We start from the raw sequence: 18,185 nt of genomic DNA on the forward strand, positions 1-18,185 counted from the left end.
TACTGCCTGATAAACTGAGTTTTGGATAAATAGATCCCACCCTCTTGAGGTAGTACAGTTACCTGACTGTGTGTAATGCAAATGCCTATGATACTGAAGGAAAGGCACAGGCAGGAGCTATCTATTCTCCCAAGGGTAACTAATATACTCTAAAACTTCACTTTTATTGATATACAAAATAGGGGGCTCATCTGGGATAAATATATCAATAAAAGTGAAGTTTTAGAGGATATTAGTTACCCATGGGAGAATAGATAGCTCCTGCCTGTGCCTTGATTAGAAGGGGTAACACCCCAATCCCGGATGAGCCCCCTATTTTGTATATCAATAAAAGTGAAGTTTTAGAGTATATTAGTTACCCATGGGAGAATAGATAGCTCCTGCCTGTGTCTTGATTAGAAGGGGTAACACCCCAATTGTTCTCAGTAAGCCGTTTTGTGAAAAAATATGCCTCTGATACTGAACACATTCTAAAGATTCCTAATAGAAAATCTATTCAAACCAAGGAATAAATTCATATTAACCATATAACCAACTAAAATGTCCAACATTAAACACAGACACAGGTATTTCTGATATACCCCTAATCCAGTAGGAGAAATTCATCTTACTCGTTTTCACATATGCCAAATGAGCAACCTGACTTCTTCCATATTTGTTTCTGATATTTGATATCAGCCCAGATGCCAAACTCTTTGTTATCTCTTTACAGAGGATACTCATATTGTCCTATGGAGTGCTGTCATAGTTTATCTTTTTACTATGAACCTAATAAAGTGCTAGGTGGTTGTCACTATGCTATAGGTATAAGGCTATTCTAGAATTGGATTTGTCAATTAAGGAGTAGCGACACATATGAGCCATGCATGTGTTCTTTGGACCCACTTCTCACCCCACCACTCATATGATGCGGCTTCTTGAATTGTCTCTACCTCCCACATATTAACACATGGAGGAGCCATTTCCAGGGATGTAATAGAGAAGCATGGCCACAGTTGAAGGGTCTGGGTCTACTCTATTTAAACATAGTAACAGCGCTGCTTCACGCTCATGCTGCATTTACGTGTGTTACTTATCACTGTGAGCAGCAATTGACTTACTCAGTAACTGTGAGATTGAGCCCACCGCTACCCATGACAAAAATTGGTATGGTTAAGTTCACATCTAAGTTGATTTCTCCATCATTCAGGTCCACTGGAGACCTGCACAACAGACAGTTGGACCGCTGTTTTAGTTTTTACACATGGACACCAGCAGAACCCATTGACTATAATGGAGTCCATTGGGTGTCCACTATTTCAAGGTTCTATTACAGAATGTTTGGACAGAATGGATGCCAATTGATGATAAATGCAGCAATATTTGTCTGCATCTGCCTTTTCCACTGACAGATAAAAAGAACATGGAGAAGGATCGATTACTTTGTATAACATTTCCCCACCATACATTGTCATTTATTACAGTTTATACAGGAAGATGTGCTGCCAGTCTTGCACATGATATACTGCTTGCAATGTTTAATCAACCGTTTGCTCATTTGTTGGGTGATTCCTATTATTTCTTGATCCCAATAACTGGGTAATGTAATAAATCCTTTAGGCAGCTAAAGTTGCAGCAATTAAATGAAATCTGGTCAGCTTTAACCGTATAGATCCCAATGGGACAATTCAATAAATCAACTGAATACCTACCGTACATCTAATTCTTCATTATGTATCTAATGTCCTAATTCTATATAATATCAAAGCCCTATTTTTTAGATTGTGACTTGAGTATTACTCTTTTAAGATCATACGTGCTTTTCTCTCCATTTCAAGCATCTTGCGTTACTACAGAAGTTAAACACTGTAGTTGGCATTTCTATATAATTTTTAAGAACACCTTTCCAAAAGAGAATCTCTCTATAGCAGGACAAAAAGCACTATTTTTTTAAAAAAATCTGAGTTTGTAACAAGTGGTAAATTGAAAGAACAAACAATAATTGGCAAATTCTTTCCTTAAGTGGACCATGAAATTGACTGTGCTACAGAAATAGACCATGACTAATTTTTAAGATTTTCTTTCCCCATGGTTAACGGCATAGTAATACTGCATGTCTTTTTAATATAATACATATAATTCAGTGCATACTGCACTGGGTCAGTGCTTTCTTGACAAAATGTGGAAAAGTAGGTATGTTACAATTTTATATTGAAATGTCAGCATAGCTGTTTGCATAATTCAAAGCTTAGAACAAAAGCATGGTGGAATTAGAAAAGAATCCTATTTAGTTCTGGAAGAAACATAGGACAATGAATATTAAGTAGCTGTATATGGCTCATAGGACTAGACCTAAACTAAAAGTAACACATTATTTAAAGATTGTCACTAGTTTTCGCCTCTTGTACAATGAACTGAAGTATTTGTGTTTTATTTTTATTTAGAATTCTTAATATTATTTCTTTTTTTTTTTAATGTAGATTATGAGCCCCACATAGAGCTCACAATGTACATTTTTCCCTATCAGTATGTCTTTTTTAGAATATGGAATGGAAATGCACGCAAACACAGGGAGAACTTACAAACTCCTTGCAGATGGTTTATTTGCCCTTGGCGGGATTTGAACACCAGGACTCCAGCGCTGCAAGGCTGCAGCGCTAACCACAGAGCCACCGTGTGGACCCTAATTCTTAACATTATTTTTGTGTTTTTACAATACCCTGGTACCAAATTGTTATTTTTTTTTTTAAAGTTATTAGAGATGAGCGAGTAGTACTCACTATTTGAATGTAAAAGTTCGGTGCATAACCAGCATTGATTGGCCGAATGCTATACAGTCGGCCAATCAACGCTGGTTCTTCTCCTACCTTTAGAAGTCTTCTCCGTGCAGCTCCCCGCTGCGTCTTCCGGCTCTTCATTCACTTTGCCAGGCATCGGGCCTGGGCAGAGCCGACTGCGCATGTCTGCTTGTAGTGCGGGCATGGCCAGTCGGCTCTGCCCAGGCCCGATGCCTGGCAGAATGAATTCAGAGCTGGAAGATGCTGTGGGGACACTGCACAGGGAGAAGACTGCTTGGAGGATCCAGCCGGCCCTCACTCGTGGACTTGGTAAGTATAATTTGATCGAACGTTGCCTACCCCTGAAACGAGCATTTCCCCCCCCCCCCCATAGACTATAATAGGGTTTGATATTCGATTTGAATAGTCGAATATTGAGGGGCTACTCAAAACGAATTTCGAACCTCGAACATTTTACTGTTCGCTCATCTCTAGTTATCATCACTTTTTTGGTTTTAACTTAGGTTACATATCAATATTCAATTTGTAAAATTCACAGATGTGCAACCTTATTTTTGGGAAAAAGTTAGCCTCAAACATTTAGTTTAGTTTGCACTTTGTTGGGGAAGTATTTTGTGTTGATGTGTCGATCCAAAGATGACTTGGAGGTTCCATTAGGTTGTGGATGACTATGAAAGGAATTTAAAAAGTAGAAAAGATTTCAAACAACTTTCTCAAGCCAGGTCAGGTCGACCTGGTAACTATATCTAGACATCAGTTTTATAGAGGTGGTATGGCGGAAGAAACAGTTCCTGTTCAGAAAGCACATCACAGAAAACCTGAAGTTTTCTGAAGTTTCGGATACTTAGGTAAACACAGAAGGTAGATTTATCAAGACCGCCATTTTCCATGCTGGTCCTAATAGCTCTTATACTGACAGAGGATGCGCCTAATTTATGACAATGGTCAGACCTCTCATGTATCTCCAGCCATGCATTGGTACTGTAACTTATAGCTAGATTTTAGATATCATTTATGCCAGAACCCTTGATAATGATAAATCTGGGATGGCCATTTGCCACACCCTCAGTTCATCCTTGTCCCACCCCTATACGGAACATGGTGAAGGCAGCATACACTTTGGGACTGTTTTTGTCCTAAGTAGTATTTACAAAGTCACAAAACCAAGGTTTGTTACCTTAACATACTGGAAAAGGGGAGTAGAGACTTTGTAAATCTGCTCTAGGACTGAAAAAAACGTGAAGAGTTTATTTTGATGGCTGAACCTGAATTCTAGCCTATAATACGTGCATTTTTTTAACACAGTTTTGGTGCATGAAATTTTAGACCATTTTTATGATTAGGGTATGTGGCTCATATATAGGGGCCAATGTGTGCCTGAATAGATTAAATACTTTGGAGTAAGATTGTGGCTCAGAGTAAGGCAAGTAATAGGTGATACTCACTTACACTAGATCAAGCACTAATTCAAGTATATATTGATGGTGAGTAATAATAATAATAGTTTAATATGCTGCATTTTCAAACTGTCTAGTCCAGTGATTCCCAAAGTGATCCAGGTGGAGCCCCAGGGGTCCACGGGAGACTCCATGGGGGTTTACGTTAGATCTAATCTTCACATTTTTTGACAAGTTTTGGGAATATGGTAGAAACGTAGCAGCAGGGGGTCCACCGAAACCAGTAAAATTTCCAAAGTGGTCTACGAGAAAAAAAAGTTTGGGAACCTCTTGTCTAGTCTATTCTGTTTAACTATTAGTAAATATGGACCTGAATGGCTCCAAATTGACAACGCAAAATACACAGTACAGCAGGTTGTTTGGTAAACACCAAAACCTCCATAAAAATTCCCAGAATACCCAATTAAGGCAAGAATGAAAGGAAAGTCAGGTCTATAGACCATCTAGACATATTCATACAACACAGCATAATCCTGTTCAAATAATTTATTTTGTCAGAAGATTTCAACCATTTCAAAAGACTTTCAACAGCCCCTGGATCATATAAGGTGACCTGCTGAATAAAAAGTCATTAAAACTACAGTACATCAATCTGATAAACATACAGTATTAAATTATGATTCATTTCTATATACGTTAGTAGGTTGCATGGCCTCAGCTGTTTCCCATCTGTAATATAAACTAGCAGAACAACAAAGTATTCGCAAAACAATTTTTACTTTTCTCTACATTTTTGGAGAGTTTCATTTTATTTTACGCTAATTTTAGTAGCTCTTTAACAAGAAGCAATAAAAAGTCAATTTGTGGGCTGCCATAGACTGAATTCTAGCATTCAGGTCATTTGGCAACTTTAATTAGGACTCAGCAAGATTAAACTTGCTCTAGAACATTTACCAAGCATTCACTTATTATATTTATAGATCATGGCAAATCTAAAGCAACTTTGTTCCATTCTTAAATGGAGTCTTTATTGTTTGCCAATGTAACTTTTCAATTTATTTTAATTAAGTTACAACATAAAATTTACTTTCACAATGCATTAAAGTAAACATATTACACCATAATGTATTCCGTTCTCAATCGGGAAGTCAATTCCGGAAGAAAAAAAAAAACTAAAACCAAAAACTAAGAATTGTTAAAACAAAATCTCTTTCCCATAGGTTATCATAATGCTTTTACCTATTACTATATGTCCATGTGATATGATTCTAAAGTTCTGCACATTCTAAAGTTCAAGTCTCAGGGATAGTATGGCCTTTATGTTTTCTATAGTTCATTGGTAATTCGGAGCGTCTATGACATTCACACTCTCACATTATTTATTAGCGGTATCACAGTGGATTTGGGGAAGAAAATGATCATTTCATTTGGAAACAGCAATTATACACATGAGCAATACTGAAGATAGCTTAAAGAGAACTTTATACAAATTAGTAACAAGTCAGGATCGAAAATGGGAATGTATATATCCCTGACTTCCTATTTTATAGGCATACAGTATTATTTCGATTTAGAAATTATAGTAGTAAGAAAGTAACATTATTGACCAATATAGCTCAAGGATCACCAGGAAGTTTAGAAAATAGAAAAACAAAGGCAATTTAGGAAATTTAAGTTGCAACATGGGTACCGTAACAAAAAAGTAAAAATAAGATGTAAGATAGAGACGCATTAACCAATAAGAGGTTGAAGGACTCAATGCCGAATGGTTTACCAGAATATTTAAGAATCATCCAAGATTCATGTACACAAATTACAGAGAAATATCACAGGTAGGGTTGAGCCAATTTTGAGATTTCAGGATCGATTTTAAAATCCGATTTCCAATCATTTTCCAGCTGATCGTGAAATTTGCTTGATCGCCGATCGGGATCTGATCTTTTCCGATCCCGATCGCTCAACCCCTATTAATGATATATACATGAATAGGGTTGAACTGATTTTGAGATAACCTCTGACCTTGATCCCGCCGGAAGAGATCGGGATCGGAATTCAGATTGCGATCGTGAGGTTTACTCGATCGCCGATCGGAATCCGATCTGTTCCATTCTCGATCGCTCAACCCTAATTCCAGGCAACAGAAGTTTAACAACCTGTGGAGCAGATCAATGTAAAGTTGACTCTACCATGTTAGATCAAAAGTGCCTATATAGCACCTTGAGGAAACCAATGCAAACATGTAAAGAACATACACAGTCCATACAGATTTTGTTCTTAGATGGTGTTGCTGCGAGTCAACAGTTTGTATCGCTGAGCCACTGTGCTGTCCAGTTAATGATGTCACTTATAGTGGATGGCAATATGTAGTTTCAGTAAGTGATTTATTGAATCCTCTTTTTTTTTCACCTACTCTAAGTATTACAAAGAGGCTGACTTTATTAATAGTATAAAAGTCAAGAATTCCAAATCTTAAACTTTTCATGGGAAAGAATACAACATGAATAACATGATTTCTCATATATTGTAACAATGTTACAAGCTTGTTGCAAGTAGTCAGCATAAACACCCGTATCTTTCTACTGTCTAAAGCCATGTTTTATTCAGTTTCCCAATTATCCACTTTCAATTACTATCAAACACAGATACAAATTTAGGCCATATAAATGACATATTAAGATTGAGTTTACTTGCTTTTCAGAATCTCAAATAAAGGATATTCTTATTTTATTAGAAAGGTCTAAATAATTGATTTGCTAGGTTTACAATTCATTTTTCTCAAAGTTAAAAAAAAACCAATTTGATCTACCCGTCTTTCTCCGAAAATAAGACAGGGTTTTATATTATTTTTTTTCTCCAAAAAAAGGGCTAGGGTTTATTTCCCGAGGTAAGTCTTAATTTTTTTCCATAAAAAACAATCAAATATTTGATCACTTTTAATTTCAATTTTTATCATAGGTAAAACAGCAAAAAAATGGCAGTTCGAAGTTTATAGACCAGGTGTTTTTGGACATGGACACCTAACGTGTATATTTTTCACAAAGGTTTTAAAATCTTATATGTATTCTAGTGAAAATGTGGGGGGGACTTTTCTTTTTTAAGTATTTTTTAACTTTTAGTTTTTTTTTTCAACTATTAACCCCCTAGAGGACTTGAACCTGCAATCTTCCCATCATCTGCAATACAACATATTGTAGTCTATGGGAGATTATTAGACATGAGCAAACATTGTTTGATCGAATACATATTTGACTGAATATCAGGCCGTTCGAGGTATTCGATTCCAATTGAATACCACGAGGCAAACACAGTAACATTTGTATCCCTTCCCACCTTCCCTGGCACGTTTTTTGCACCAATAACTGCGCAGGGGAGGTGGGACAGGAACTATGACAACGGAGGCATCGAAAAAAATCGGAAAAAAGAATTGGCAGCCGAAATCAGGTGACCTCCAATTTAGACGAATGGTGAGTTTAACATTTGATTAATATGAGTCTGTGAACTATGTGACTGTGAGACAGGGATAGATGTACAGGCAGGGTTAGCTAGGGATTACCTTTATTTAGGGGGGAATGTTACTCACCCAGCTCTTTGGGGCTCTATCTGGTCGGGATCCCTGCCAGCTTACGATGTGCGCGAGCTGACTTTTTCCCATAAGAATGCATTGACCAGCGTTGATTTGCCGAATGCCATACAGACTACAGCATTTGGCCAATCAACACTGATTTTGCCGGAGGAGGCGGAGTCTAAGATCCGTCCACAGCAGTTTCCATTGTGGTCCAATCTCAGATGTAGCAGTGCTGACACAGCTCTGATACATGGAGAAGCAGCAGAGCTCAGCACACACAGAGATGCAGCAGAGCTGAGTGTGCAGCATGGTTCAAAGCACACTCAGCACTGCTACATCAGATGCAGCTGAGCTGAGTGTGCAGCATGGTTCAAAGCACACTCAGCACTGCTACATCAGATGCAGCTGAGCTGAGTGTGCAGCATGGTTCAAAGCACACTCAGCACTGCTACATCAGATGCAGCTAAGCTGAGTGTGCATCATGGTTCAGCTGAACATTGGACTGCTACGTCGGACACTGCTACATCGGCCAGCACTACTACTCCAATGTGCATGCGCTCTGCTCGGCTGCATCTCCGGAGTAGCCCAACTGAGCGCACGGCCCGATGTAGCAGTGTCCAATGTAGCAGTGTCCAATGTACAGTAGCAGTCCGATACAGCAGAGCTGAGTGTGCAGCAGGGTTCAGTGCACACTCAGCTCTGCTAAATCTCTGGTGGCAGAGTCTAAGAGCAGTCCACAGCAGTCTCCATTCTAGTCAGATCTTAGACTCCGCCTCCTCACAGACGAGCCTCCGGCAGATCCAGCGTTGATTGGCCGAATGCCGTACTCTGTAGGGCATTCGGCCAATCAATGCTGGTCAATGCATTCCTATGGGAAAAAGTCAGCTCGCACATATCACAAGCTGACAGGGATCCTGACATAATAAAGGTACTTGATGCCCCAGACATGCTTCCGCTGTTGTTCCAGTTGCATTCCAGGGTGGTGGCATCATTTCCTGGGGTGTCATAGTGGACTTGGTGACTCTCCTGAGTCAAATGGTGGGATTCCCTGAAACGAAGCATTTTTCCCCATAGACTATAATGGGGTTCAATATTCATTCGAATAGTCGAATATTGAGAGGCTATTCGAAAGGAATATCGATTATAGAATATTTTACTGTTAATTCATCTCTAGAGATTATCTACATTGCTATTGAGGCTGGTTGTAGGCCAGCTTCAATAGTAATATTCATAAGACAGGCCTGTGAACCTTCATAAGGCTCCTGGCTGTTAAAAGAATAGGTTGGCTTCCACAATCACAGAAGCAAAGAAAGGCAAGAGGCTGGTGGGAACCGGCCCGGGGAGAGTTGTTCTGATGTTGGGGGTGGATTTGAGGGGGGTCATGGACTGGCTCACAGATGGGCACACTCAAAATGCCTGCGATCAGCAGAGACCCAGTAAAGTAGCTATGGTGGTTGTGCTACTTTGATGGGAAAGAGGGGAGGTCACACTCAACAATGCCCGCTATGAGAGCAGACACTGTAAATTACAGTGGAGATCTGGTACGGTAGCTTCGGTGGCTGCTCAGCACCATCTTTAAGGACCCGGCATCCACTGTAATCGCTCTTCCGATGTTGGGAAGAGCTTAAACTAGCTAGGGCTTATTTTTGGAGTAGGGTTTACATTTCAAGCATTTCCAAAACTGGAAAATCTAGCTAGGGCTTATTTTCAAGGAAGGTCTTATTTTTGGAGAAACACTGTATATGAGGTACAGTATATTATTGAATTAGAAGAGTTACTATTTCTAAGACTATGTCTAACACGTTACAAAATACTTGGAAATTATATTAGATATTATTATATTAAATTATCAGATAAATCAACTTGTTCATTTTTTAACAATAAAAATTTACTTATGTATTACAAACACAGCAGAGCATTTGTAGCACTGAAAAGTAAAATTATGTAAAGGCTATTCACGCATACGTGGGGCTCTATCAGCATAATTTTGCTGATAGAGCCCCTTTAAATATTGCATAATATCATTAAGCACAATATAGTGTCATGGCTATATTCTCAATCGGTCTGGGCCACCCGTGATAGACCATGTTTAGTATTTGACAGCAGAGATTGATGTTACACACTATTACTGCTCTTTACAATCTAGGACCTTAACCTTTCACATTAGGATGTAGCCTACGATGTGCGTGTTCATGTCAGAAACAGGATACAAGAAGTTAACCCAAGAACAAATAGAAGCAGACTGCTATTACCTCTGGGAGAAAATATCTCTGTACGGGCTGCCATGTTGGAGAGCTATTCCATAGCCTTTGCTACTAATGCTGTTTCCGATGACAGTCACTGAACATTCATCATCCGTGAGGGCTGCATACTCCACGACTGTCACATCCCATAAGAACGCATAGTTTCCTTTCTTTGCCTGGAAGTAAGAAATAATAGAAGGAAAAAGAAAACATACACAACAAATATTTAGAATACATTATGTTTTAGAAAAAAAACTGAAAACAAGAATAAAGAAAACGGCATAGTACAATATAGGGGAATTCAAGGGAGAGGGGCTTATTGACGAATGGGATTTTCTTTGCCCCATTGACCAATTTTTACATAGATTTTGATTAAATGCAATCTTTTAATTTGGTGAATAAAACTGCTTCCATTTCACACTGAATTGGATTAAAGTTCTAGAAGGCTGTCGTGTATCGCCTCGTACGCCGTTTGCCGAAAGTAATCATGACTTTATCGGAGCATTATTTTTTCATATCTATGTGATAAATAATAAGTACAGAACAACAGATGGCTCAAGGATTAAGCACAAAAGATTGTGAATTTACAGGCCCTGGCTTTCTTTGCTGTACATTTGCATAAATAATGCATGAACATGAATCCATCACCAGTGGCACGAATTCCGTTAATGTATAGGGTGTTTTATCAAACAAGGAAAGCTGTTCCGAACAACGAATGAGAAAAAAACTCGCCGCATAAAAAAAAAGGCTTAATCTGTTTAACACGGTTCTTATTACTACATAAAAAATTTGCTGGGCAACTGACATTAAAAGAAAATTATAGCTAAACCACAAAACAAGTCGTTCCTAGGAGGGAAAAAAGAAATGTATTCAAATTTGCATATACAAAATGCCTTGTTCTTTCATGCTTTAACAGAATTAATGACTTGTTTATTTTACAAACTCTTATTAAACACATATTATGAGGAGGAATGGCTTACAATGACCTCCAACACTGCCCTTTAAAAACAGAACGGGAATACTAACATGATGTTTTTCTCTAAAGCTTGGCTGGATGTTATTCGTACAGTTTACACAATTATTAAACTAAATACATTTAAAGGGGTTGTCTTGCAAATATTGTACAACTTCATACAGCATATGTAAGCCATAAGATGACCATACACATCAAATGAGCTGACATTGCCTTATGTAACTGAGAGCAATAGGATTGTACATGTTCATATAAAGAGCAGGGTTGGCATATCCCTATATAAATTAGTTAACCAAATTTGATAGGTTAGGCTGATATACAGATGCGTCTTTCACTACATATACTTTTGTCTGGACACATCCAGATATGTGTGTCACTAGTTAAGGAAAAGCAACATGATCTTCGGATAACTTTTGCGATTTGCTAACTATCCTATTTTTGTATATATGTGCTATCCTATGTGTTCTTATTAGAGATGAGCAAATATACTCATAGTATAGCATAGCCGCATAGCTCCCGGTGCAAAAACACTTCCAGGGCTTAAAATTTTTACTGCCCCTCCAACCTTCCATGTCGCTGGGAGCTACACGGCCAAGGTATTCGATCGAGCATATTCGCTCATCTCTAGTGCCTATACACAGTATAACCACCCAGTGAGGGAAAGAGCATTGTAGCCTTCCAAGGCCTTTGTAAGCATGTTATGATGTTGTGTTGAATTGGTTTCACATTGCATTGGTTATTGACCAAGTTCAAAGAGGGCCTGGATGCCTTTCTCGAGGAGAATAATAATACGGGTTATGGATTCTGGATTTTAAGGACATGTTGATCCAGGGTTTTATACTGACTGCCAGATTGGAGTCGGGAAGGAATTTTTTCCCCTGAAATGGGGCACTTGGCATGAGCCTCTGGATCAACACTGTAGATGACTGTAGGGTTATAGGTTGGACTTGATGGACTGATATCTTCATCCAACCTCATCTACTATGTAACCAAACTGGAGATCAGCTAATTATAAACATCTTTTTATAAATGAATAGAACTGATGGATATAAGAAATGTTATAATATATCTTAAAGAAATATATTTCCTTCTCCACTTACTAGGATGGTCGTCTTCTCCTTATGTTCACACAGTGTGATTTCCTGTATAGAAACCCTATTTGCCTCACACAGACAAAAGTCTATAAAGAGATGTGCAAAGAAGGCTGTTTCTAGCTAGTTAATTGATTTATTGCCCATTCTATGCACTGGTAAAGTCATTGCAAGATAGGAATAGTCAAAAGAGCTCACACACAGTAGCAGAGTTTAGTAGTTGCAGTTGTTTGTGTATCTTTTCCAGCAGTCCTCCTCCTTTCCCCTCCCCTCTCCATAGACTTCTAAGTAAAAAGTAACTCAGCTTGATAAGTGGAGCCTATTCAAACTGTCAGATCAATGGTGTAGCAGTAACGGGAAAAAGAAGTGAGATGACCTACCTTGCTCACAGCGTGAGGCTCCTTCCCGATTAGGCCCATTCATTCATGCCTAATCCAGAGCGAAATGCTGCGACGGGATGCCGGTGTACTGCATCGGCATTCAGTCGTGGCTAGCCGTGTGATATGTTCACATGCGGAATCCATTTTCCTCTGTGTGGACATACCCTTAGGCCGCTGGGTTGTAGAGTTGCTACTTAGTATGCAGCGCTTGATCCAATACAGTAGTGACCCATTTTACATTAGTGCTGTGAAGTGGCTATTGGGTTTGTAAATCTTAATCAAATGTACTAAGAACATCATGTTCATTTTTTTTTTTTTTTTTTTTTTTTTTTTTAGATTTTGCTGAGAAGCAAAGACTAATTCATAATGTATGCGCATGTGAAGTCCATGTTACCCAATGTTGGTATATATAAAAGTATAATGGGTAAGTTTACTGGTATAATATCATGTTTTTCTGAAAATAAGAATCTTATATTATTTTTTGCTGCGAAAGATAGGTTACAGCTTATTTCCAGGGTAGGTCATGTTATTTTCCATGAACAACAATCCACTCACTAGACCCTCTTACACCCAAAACAATTTAGAGTTGGCAAGTGCTAATGGTGGATGGGCTCTCACACACACCTGTGTGTGTGTGTCACTTCTGTCTCAGGCACCTTGCCATTGCAGGAGTCTTCCACTGCAGCTAAGTGTAGCAGTTGGCTCCTCCTGGTGACCGGAGGCAGCAAATGTAGTCTTGCCAGCGGGACTACCCGACCTGTGTGTTATAGTCCGACACTAGCGGTAGTCAACCCTTGATGTTGTGGAGAACTATCTCTGTAGTGCCATCTTGTGCAGATAGTTCCCTTAAAGTCAATGTATGATGCTCTTGGGGGTGCAATTCTTTTTGGGGTGTCCGCTTTCATTGAAGAAGGTTCTACTGTGTCTTTTCTGCTATGTTTCATTTACCTTTTTTATTTTATTTTATTTTTTTTACATGTAGAGCTGTCTGGACACTTTTTTTTTATGAACCATAGCTAGGACTTATTTTTGGGGTAGGTCTTATTTTCGGAGAAACATGGTATGAAACAGATTCTGTTTTTGACGTTTAGGTGTTTGTTCCCTATATAGGAGTGCCCGCATGCCATTGTGAAGATTGGTTCCTATCAGTAATGTAATGTAATCTTTACCTTGGTCCATGGTCCATTGGTCCATGGTCCTTGGTCCCTTCTTCAATGAAAGCGGACACCCCAAAAAGAATTGCACCTCCAAGAGAATCACACATTGACTTTAAGAGAGCTATCTGCACAAGATGGCACTAGAGAGATAGTTCTCCACAACAATAAGGGTTGACTACCACTAGTGCCGGGCTCTGTGAAGTGCAGCCATTGCATCATGTTTCAATCCATCTGCTGAAGTTAAGTGCTATATTCTAGCTTCCGTTTAACCGCTACAATATTTGCAACAATTCCAGTGAATTTACATTTGCTAATGTTAAATCAATCTGCTAAGAGCATAGCTGCACATTTTTTAGTCCAGAAAAGCAACGGCTGGAGGCCAATCACATATGTATATTAGATTAAAGGAGCTTCAAGATTTTATTATTGATGACCTATCCTTAGATAGACCACCAATGTTAGATCTGAGGAGTCTGACACCCGGGACTTCCGCATATCAGCTGTAACGTTTACATACCGTGAGCCGTGCTGTTCACTTGCCGTACAAACTCTAATGACATGCATAGGTACCGCAGCACTGTCTCACTATAAGAGACATGTTTCATGACACTTATTAATCTATGCAAGCCATGTAGAAAACTAAAATCTACTTAGACCTACCATAGGCGAGATCTACCAGTAAAATGAATATCTTCCAACTTTCTGCACTTTATTTATTGATCCATACTGTTATATTTTAAGATAGTAAGATAGTCGAGAGTCATACCGTATATTTTTCCTGCACACTCAAAAATGTTATTAACTCTACAACAGAAAGATCCATTTCTTCTTATTAAAGCTCCTAGCAACCATACCTTTTTCATAGTGTTTTGGACACAGTGTTCTGTACTTCTTTGCTAAGGATTTGTTTTCTTGGATGCTAACAGAATCATACAAGTTTCTTGAACTTCAGTACAGCTTTCTAGTGTTGGAATTTTTTTCTGGCTTGCCCTTTCTTGAACTTCTCTGATATGTGTTCTGTTCAAATCTTGAATTTTTTTATTGACTATTTTGATTTTATGTACTGAAGAGATGTATGACCACAAGAAAAACAGTATGCCACATGAATGGTAGAAATTTCTAAAGCAAAAAATTTACATTTCAGATAGAAGATAAAGAAAAATCAGGACAGAAAATAAAAGACACATTCATAATAATTAAATTAAGTCAAAATAAAACTATAAATTGAAGTCTTTCATTGCAGGTGACCACTGGCTTTTGCACGTCGGCTAAAACCCTATTGGAATTGCCCAGATATGTCTGTTAGTGAATATCTGATAGAATAAGATAAGGCTGTTCACAGATTTCACCATAAGAATCTTCCTAAATATATCAGATATTCTGTATTGGAAGTTTATTTCCAATTCATATTTAAAGGAGTTGTCATACAAAAAAAAAAGCCAGTGAGAATGGAGAATAAGGGTTTTTACAATCTCAAGGATCTATACTGGTAGCTTATGTAAATTGAAGGCCTTTCCTAAATATATTGCTTTAGAAATTCTTCTTCGTTTTCCTGCTATGTGAAATTATTCCTCCCATTGTTTACACAGCGTTTCCATAGCGCCGGACCTGTGTTATAGGACAAGTGATGTCACTCACTGCTCTCACTTATCTATAGCTCTGCCAGCAGGACAATCAGTTCAACTAATTGCAGTTTACTGATAAAGCTCTGTCTGTTATGTCTGTTATCTCTCTATGTAAACACACATAACATTCAGGCATTCCCTACATGCATATGTATATTACCTGTTCTGCATTTATATTAGATTTCTAGTAATCTTAAGTATTGTGATACTTCATAGTGTCCTGTTCAGCAAGCTGGGGGAGGGAAGGGAGAGTTACAGGAAGAGAGAAGAGACAGCAGGCAAAGCTGCTGAAACAGGGAGATTGGAAAACCCATTTAAGTTATTGCTAAGTTACTTTATTCATAAGGGATTTCGCAGGTTGAGTGAAGGCCAATGCAACCACATTGACACTACAAAAAGCCCAATAGGGAAATGAATTGCATTTATAATCCCAGTGACGGGGGAACTCATGTACTGCTTTACATGAGACTCTTTTTGTTCTTGGACACCAAGCATGGGCTAGATGTGCCAGATACACAGTCCAGTCATATTAATATGACCACCGCCTACTTTTGACGTCAACGTTAAATAACCAATCACAGAAGGCACGTGTTCTCAGCCATCTGGGTGCACTCATCATTGTGGAAGGCACGATGGATCAACACAGGCATGCATCTATCCTTGCGGACCATGTTTGTCCCTACATGCAAATTGTTTTTCCTCAGGATGATGGCATCTACCAGCAGGACAATGCGACATGTCATAAAGCTCGCAGTGTACGTGCATGGTTTGAAGAGCACCAGGATGAGTTTACCGTACTCCCTTGGCCAGCAAATTCCCCAGACTTGAATCCAATCGAGAATCTGTGGGACCACCTCTATGGGGTTGTTCACGCCATGGATGCTCAACCATGTAACCTAGTGCAAATGGCCACGGCACTGGAGTCGGCCTGACTCAACATCCCAGTGAACATCATCACAACATCCCCTCTCTTCCTGCACGTCTCGCAGCGGTCCACTCTGCCAAAGGTGGTTATTCTGGATTTGGACAGGTGGTCACAATAATGTGACTGGACTGTGTATTAACTATTGGAGAGACATTCACTGGCTGGGTCTTCATTCCCAGGGCTACAGTGTGAATCTCTGCTGTACTCACTGGAGCAGCAAATAAGAATCAGACTCAAGAATCCAGTATTGGAAGACAACAGTGGAGGCAGTAGGAGTACAGATGTAGCAGTCTTTAGTTGTGCAATATGCAGCAGTGCGCTATAAGATTCAAGTTAAAGCCATTGAAAGCCATTAAAAATGTCAAGTTAAGGGCTGTTGATTAGCTGTAAAGGTAAACTTTGCTACATTTATATAACAGCAATTGCATAGTATTACCTGAAGTTCCTTTCTAAACCCTATATCAATTACTATACCGTGGACCTTTATTATGGACTAATGGTGGCATGTTGATGGTGTATTATTGGAGTATTGGAATGATACACAGGACTATACATTATTTTATTGTTTACAGTATCCTCTTTTTGTCTGAATACTATAATATCCCAGATTTCTGGTGCACTCCTGAATAGGGTACTTTACAGAGCGCCTGGCACGAGCTCTGCCGAACTTACAACGTACCATAGTATGCTGTAAATTTGTCTATTTGCTAGCAGCGCTTTGTTTTCACTTTAAGAGCTCTTCTGAAACATTTATCTCGCTTATCACAAAGACCGGATTCCCGGACTTTAATATTTGTTGGCATTTGCTGAAACACTTGAATAAGCCAAATAATAAAGCAATCAATCCCACATCAATATTCCCTATGAGGCTTTATGAGAACTATATATTAAAAGTTAGAGCTTCTCAGCAAATAATGATGTTGTGAAGAAATGATAAAAACTCCTACACAAAAAAGCAAAAAAAAAAAAATCAATGTAAATGTAATAAACCTGTTGCTAATGATTAGATAAAATGACATGTTTTGTATTTGTTTCCCACTGTTTTGCATCCAAAATATATTTAGAGAGAAAATTAAAACAAAGTGTCTTATTCAAAGACCTAATAAAAACCATGTTTGTATAGTGAATAGCCGCCATCTGCTTATTCCGCGTAATGGAGCGAACCTCTGCCTTTAATGAGGAAGATGAATGGAACATGTCACTCCTTGTCTTGCTTCCTAGAGATGTCACCTACAAGCATTTTGAAGCTGTCTGCCCTTACATTACAAGCATCATTATGACTGATAATCTTTGGCTTTTAAGTTGAATAATTCTCTCCACACTTTTTAAAATCCAACCTTGAAATGTTCTGCCAGAAAAGCTCGTTCTCATGTCAGGATGTTCTATTAGAGTCTATGTTTAGCAAACGGCAGCCTTTTATCTATAGACATATCTAGACAAGATAATTGTAATAATTCCATCAGAACAAAATGAAAGCTTTGAGAAGATTACATTCTAAATAAAAGATGCTTATTTATTTAAATGGCAATGTCACCTGTGACTACCGCCGCCTTTCCTAACCAACCTCTTCATTAATTCAAGGAACTACTTTATACTTAAAAAGTCCATTAATGGGCTCACAGTCTCTTAGTCTTATCACATCCTTAAATAGGAATCAGGAAACACCCTCTTGTTGGCACTTATTTCCAGTTTGGAGCATGCTTGTTATTTGTAGGTATATAGCAATTAGGTCTATGGCACACCAAGGACTTCAATAAAATCACAAGCATACAAGACAAATTATTATAGTCCCAGATCACATTGAAAGAAAGTTTCTATCGACAATGAGACTTTCCATCTGACATCTGTAATACATGCAAATATTTAAAGGTATTCTAAGAGGTGAACTACAAATATGTATCCACACTTAACTGATCCCCAGTTTGGTTACAATAGAACTCCCACAAGAATTGTATTTTCCAACACATGATGATAAAGAGGCTCTTTCATGTTCTCGGGCACTTGCGGTTTTATATATCACTAGAAAGCTGACAGAACTCTGAATTCAGCGCA

The 18,185-nt window shown here is 38.6% G+C and overlaps 1 protein-coding gene across 2 annotated transcripts in view; it reads right to left on the bottom strand.

The window, feature by feature from the left end:
* Positions 1 to 18,185, bottom strand: part of GRID1 (glutamate ionotropic receptor delta type subunit 1) — a 744,143-nt gene that overhangs the window by 14,503 nt on the left and 711,455 nt on the right. For both annotated transcript variants that reach the window (XM_075258436.1, XM_075258437.1), the window contains exon 14: positions 9,992 to 10,158. In XM_075258436.1, coding sequence (XP_075114537.1) covers positions 9,992 to 10,158 — 167 coding nt within the window. The remainder of the gene's footprint in view (positions 1 to 9,991; positions 10,159 to 18,185) is intronic.

This window comes from Leptodactylus fuscus, chromosome 10, assembly GCF_031893055.1.
Source record: "Leptodactylus fuscus isolate aLepFus1 chromosome 10, aLepFus1.hap2, whole genome shotgun sequence".
Classification (NCBI taxonomy): domain Eukaryota; kingdom Metazoa; phylum Chordata; class Amphibia; order Anura; family Leptodactylidae; genus Leptodactylus; species Leptodactylus fuscus.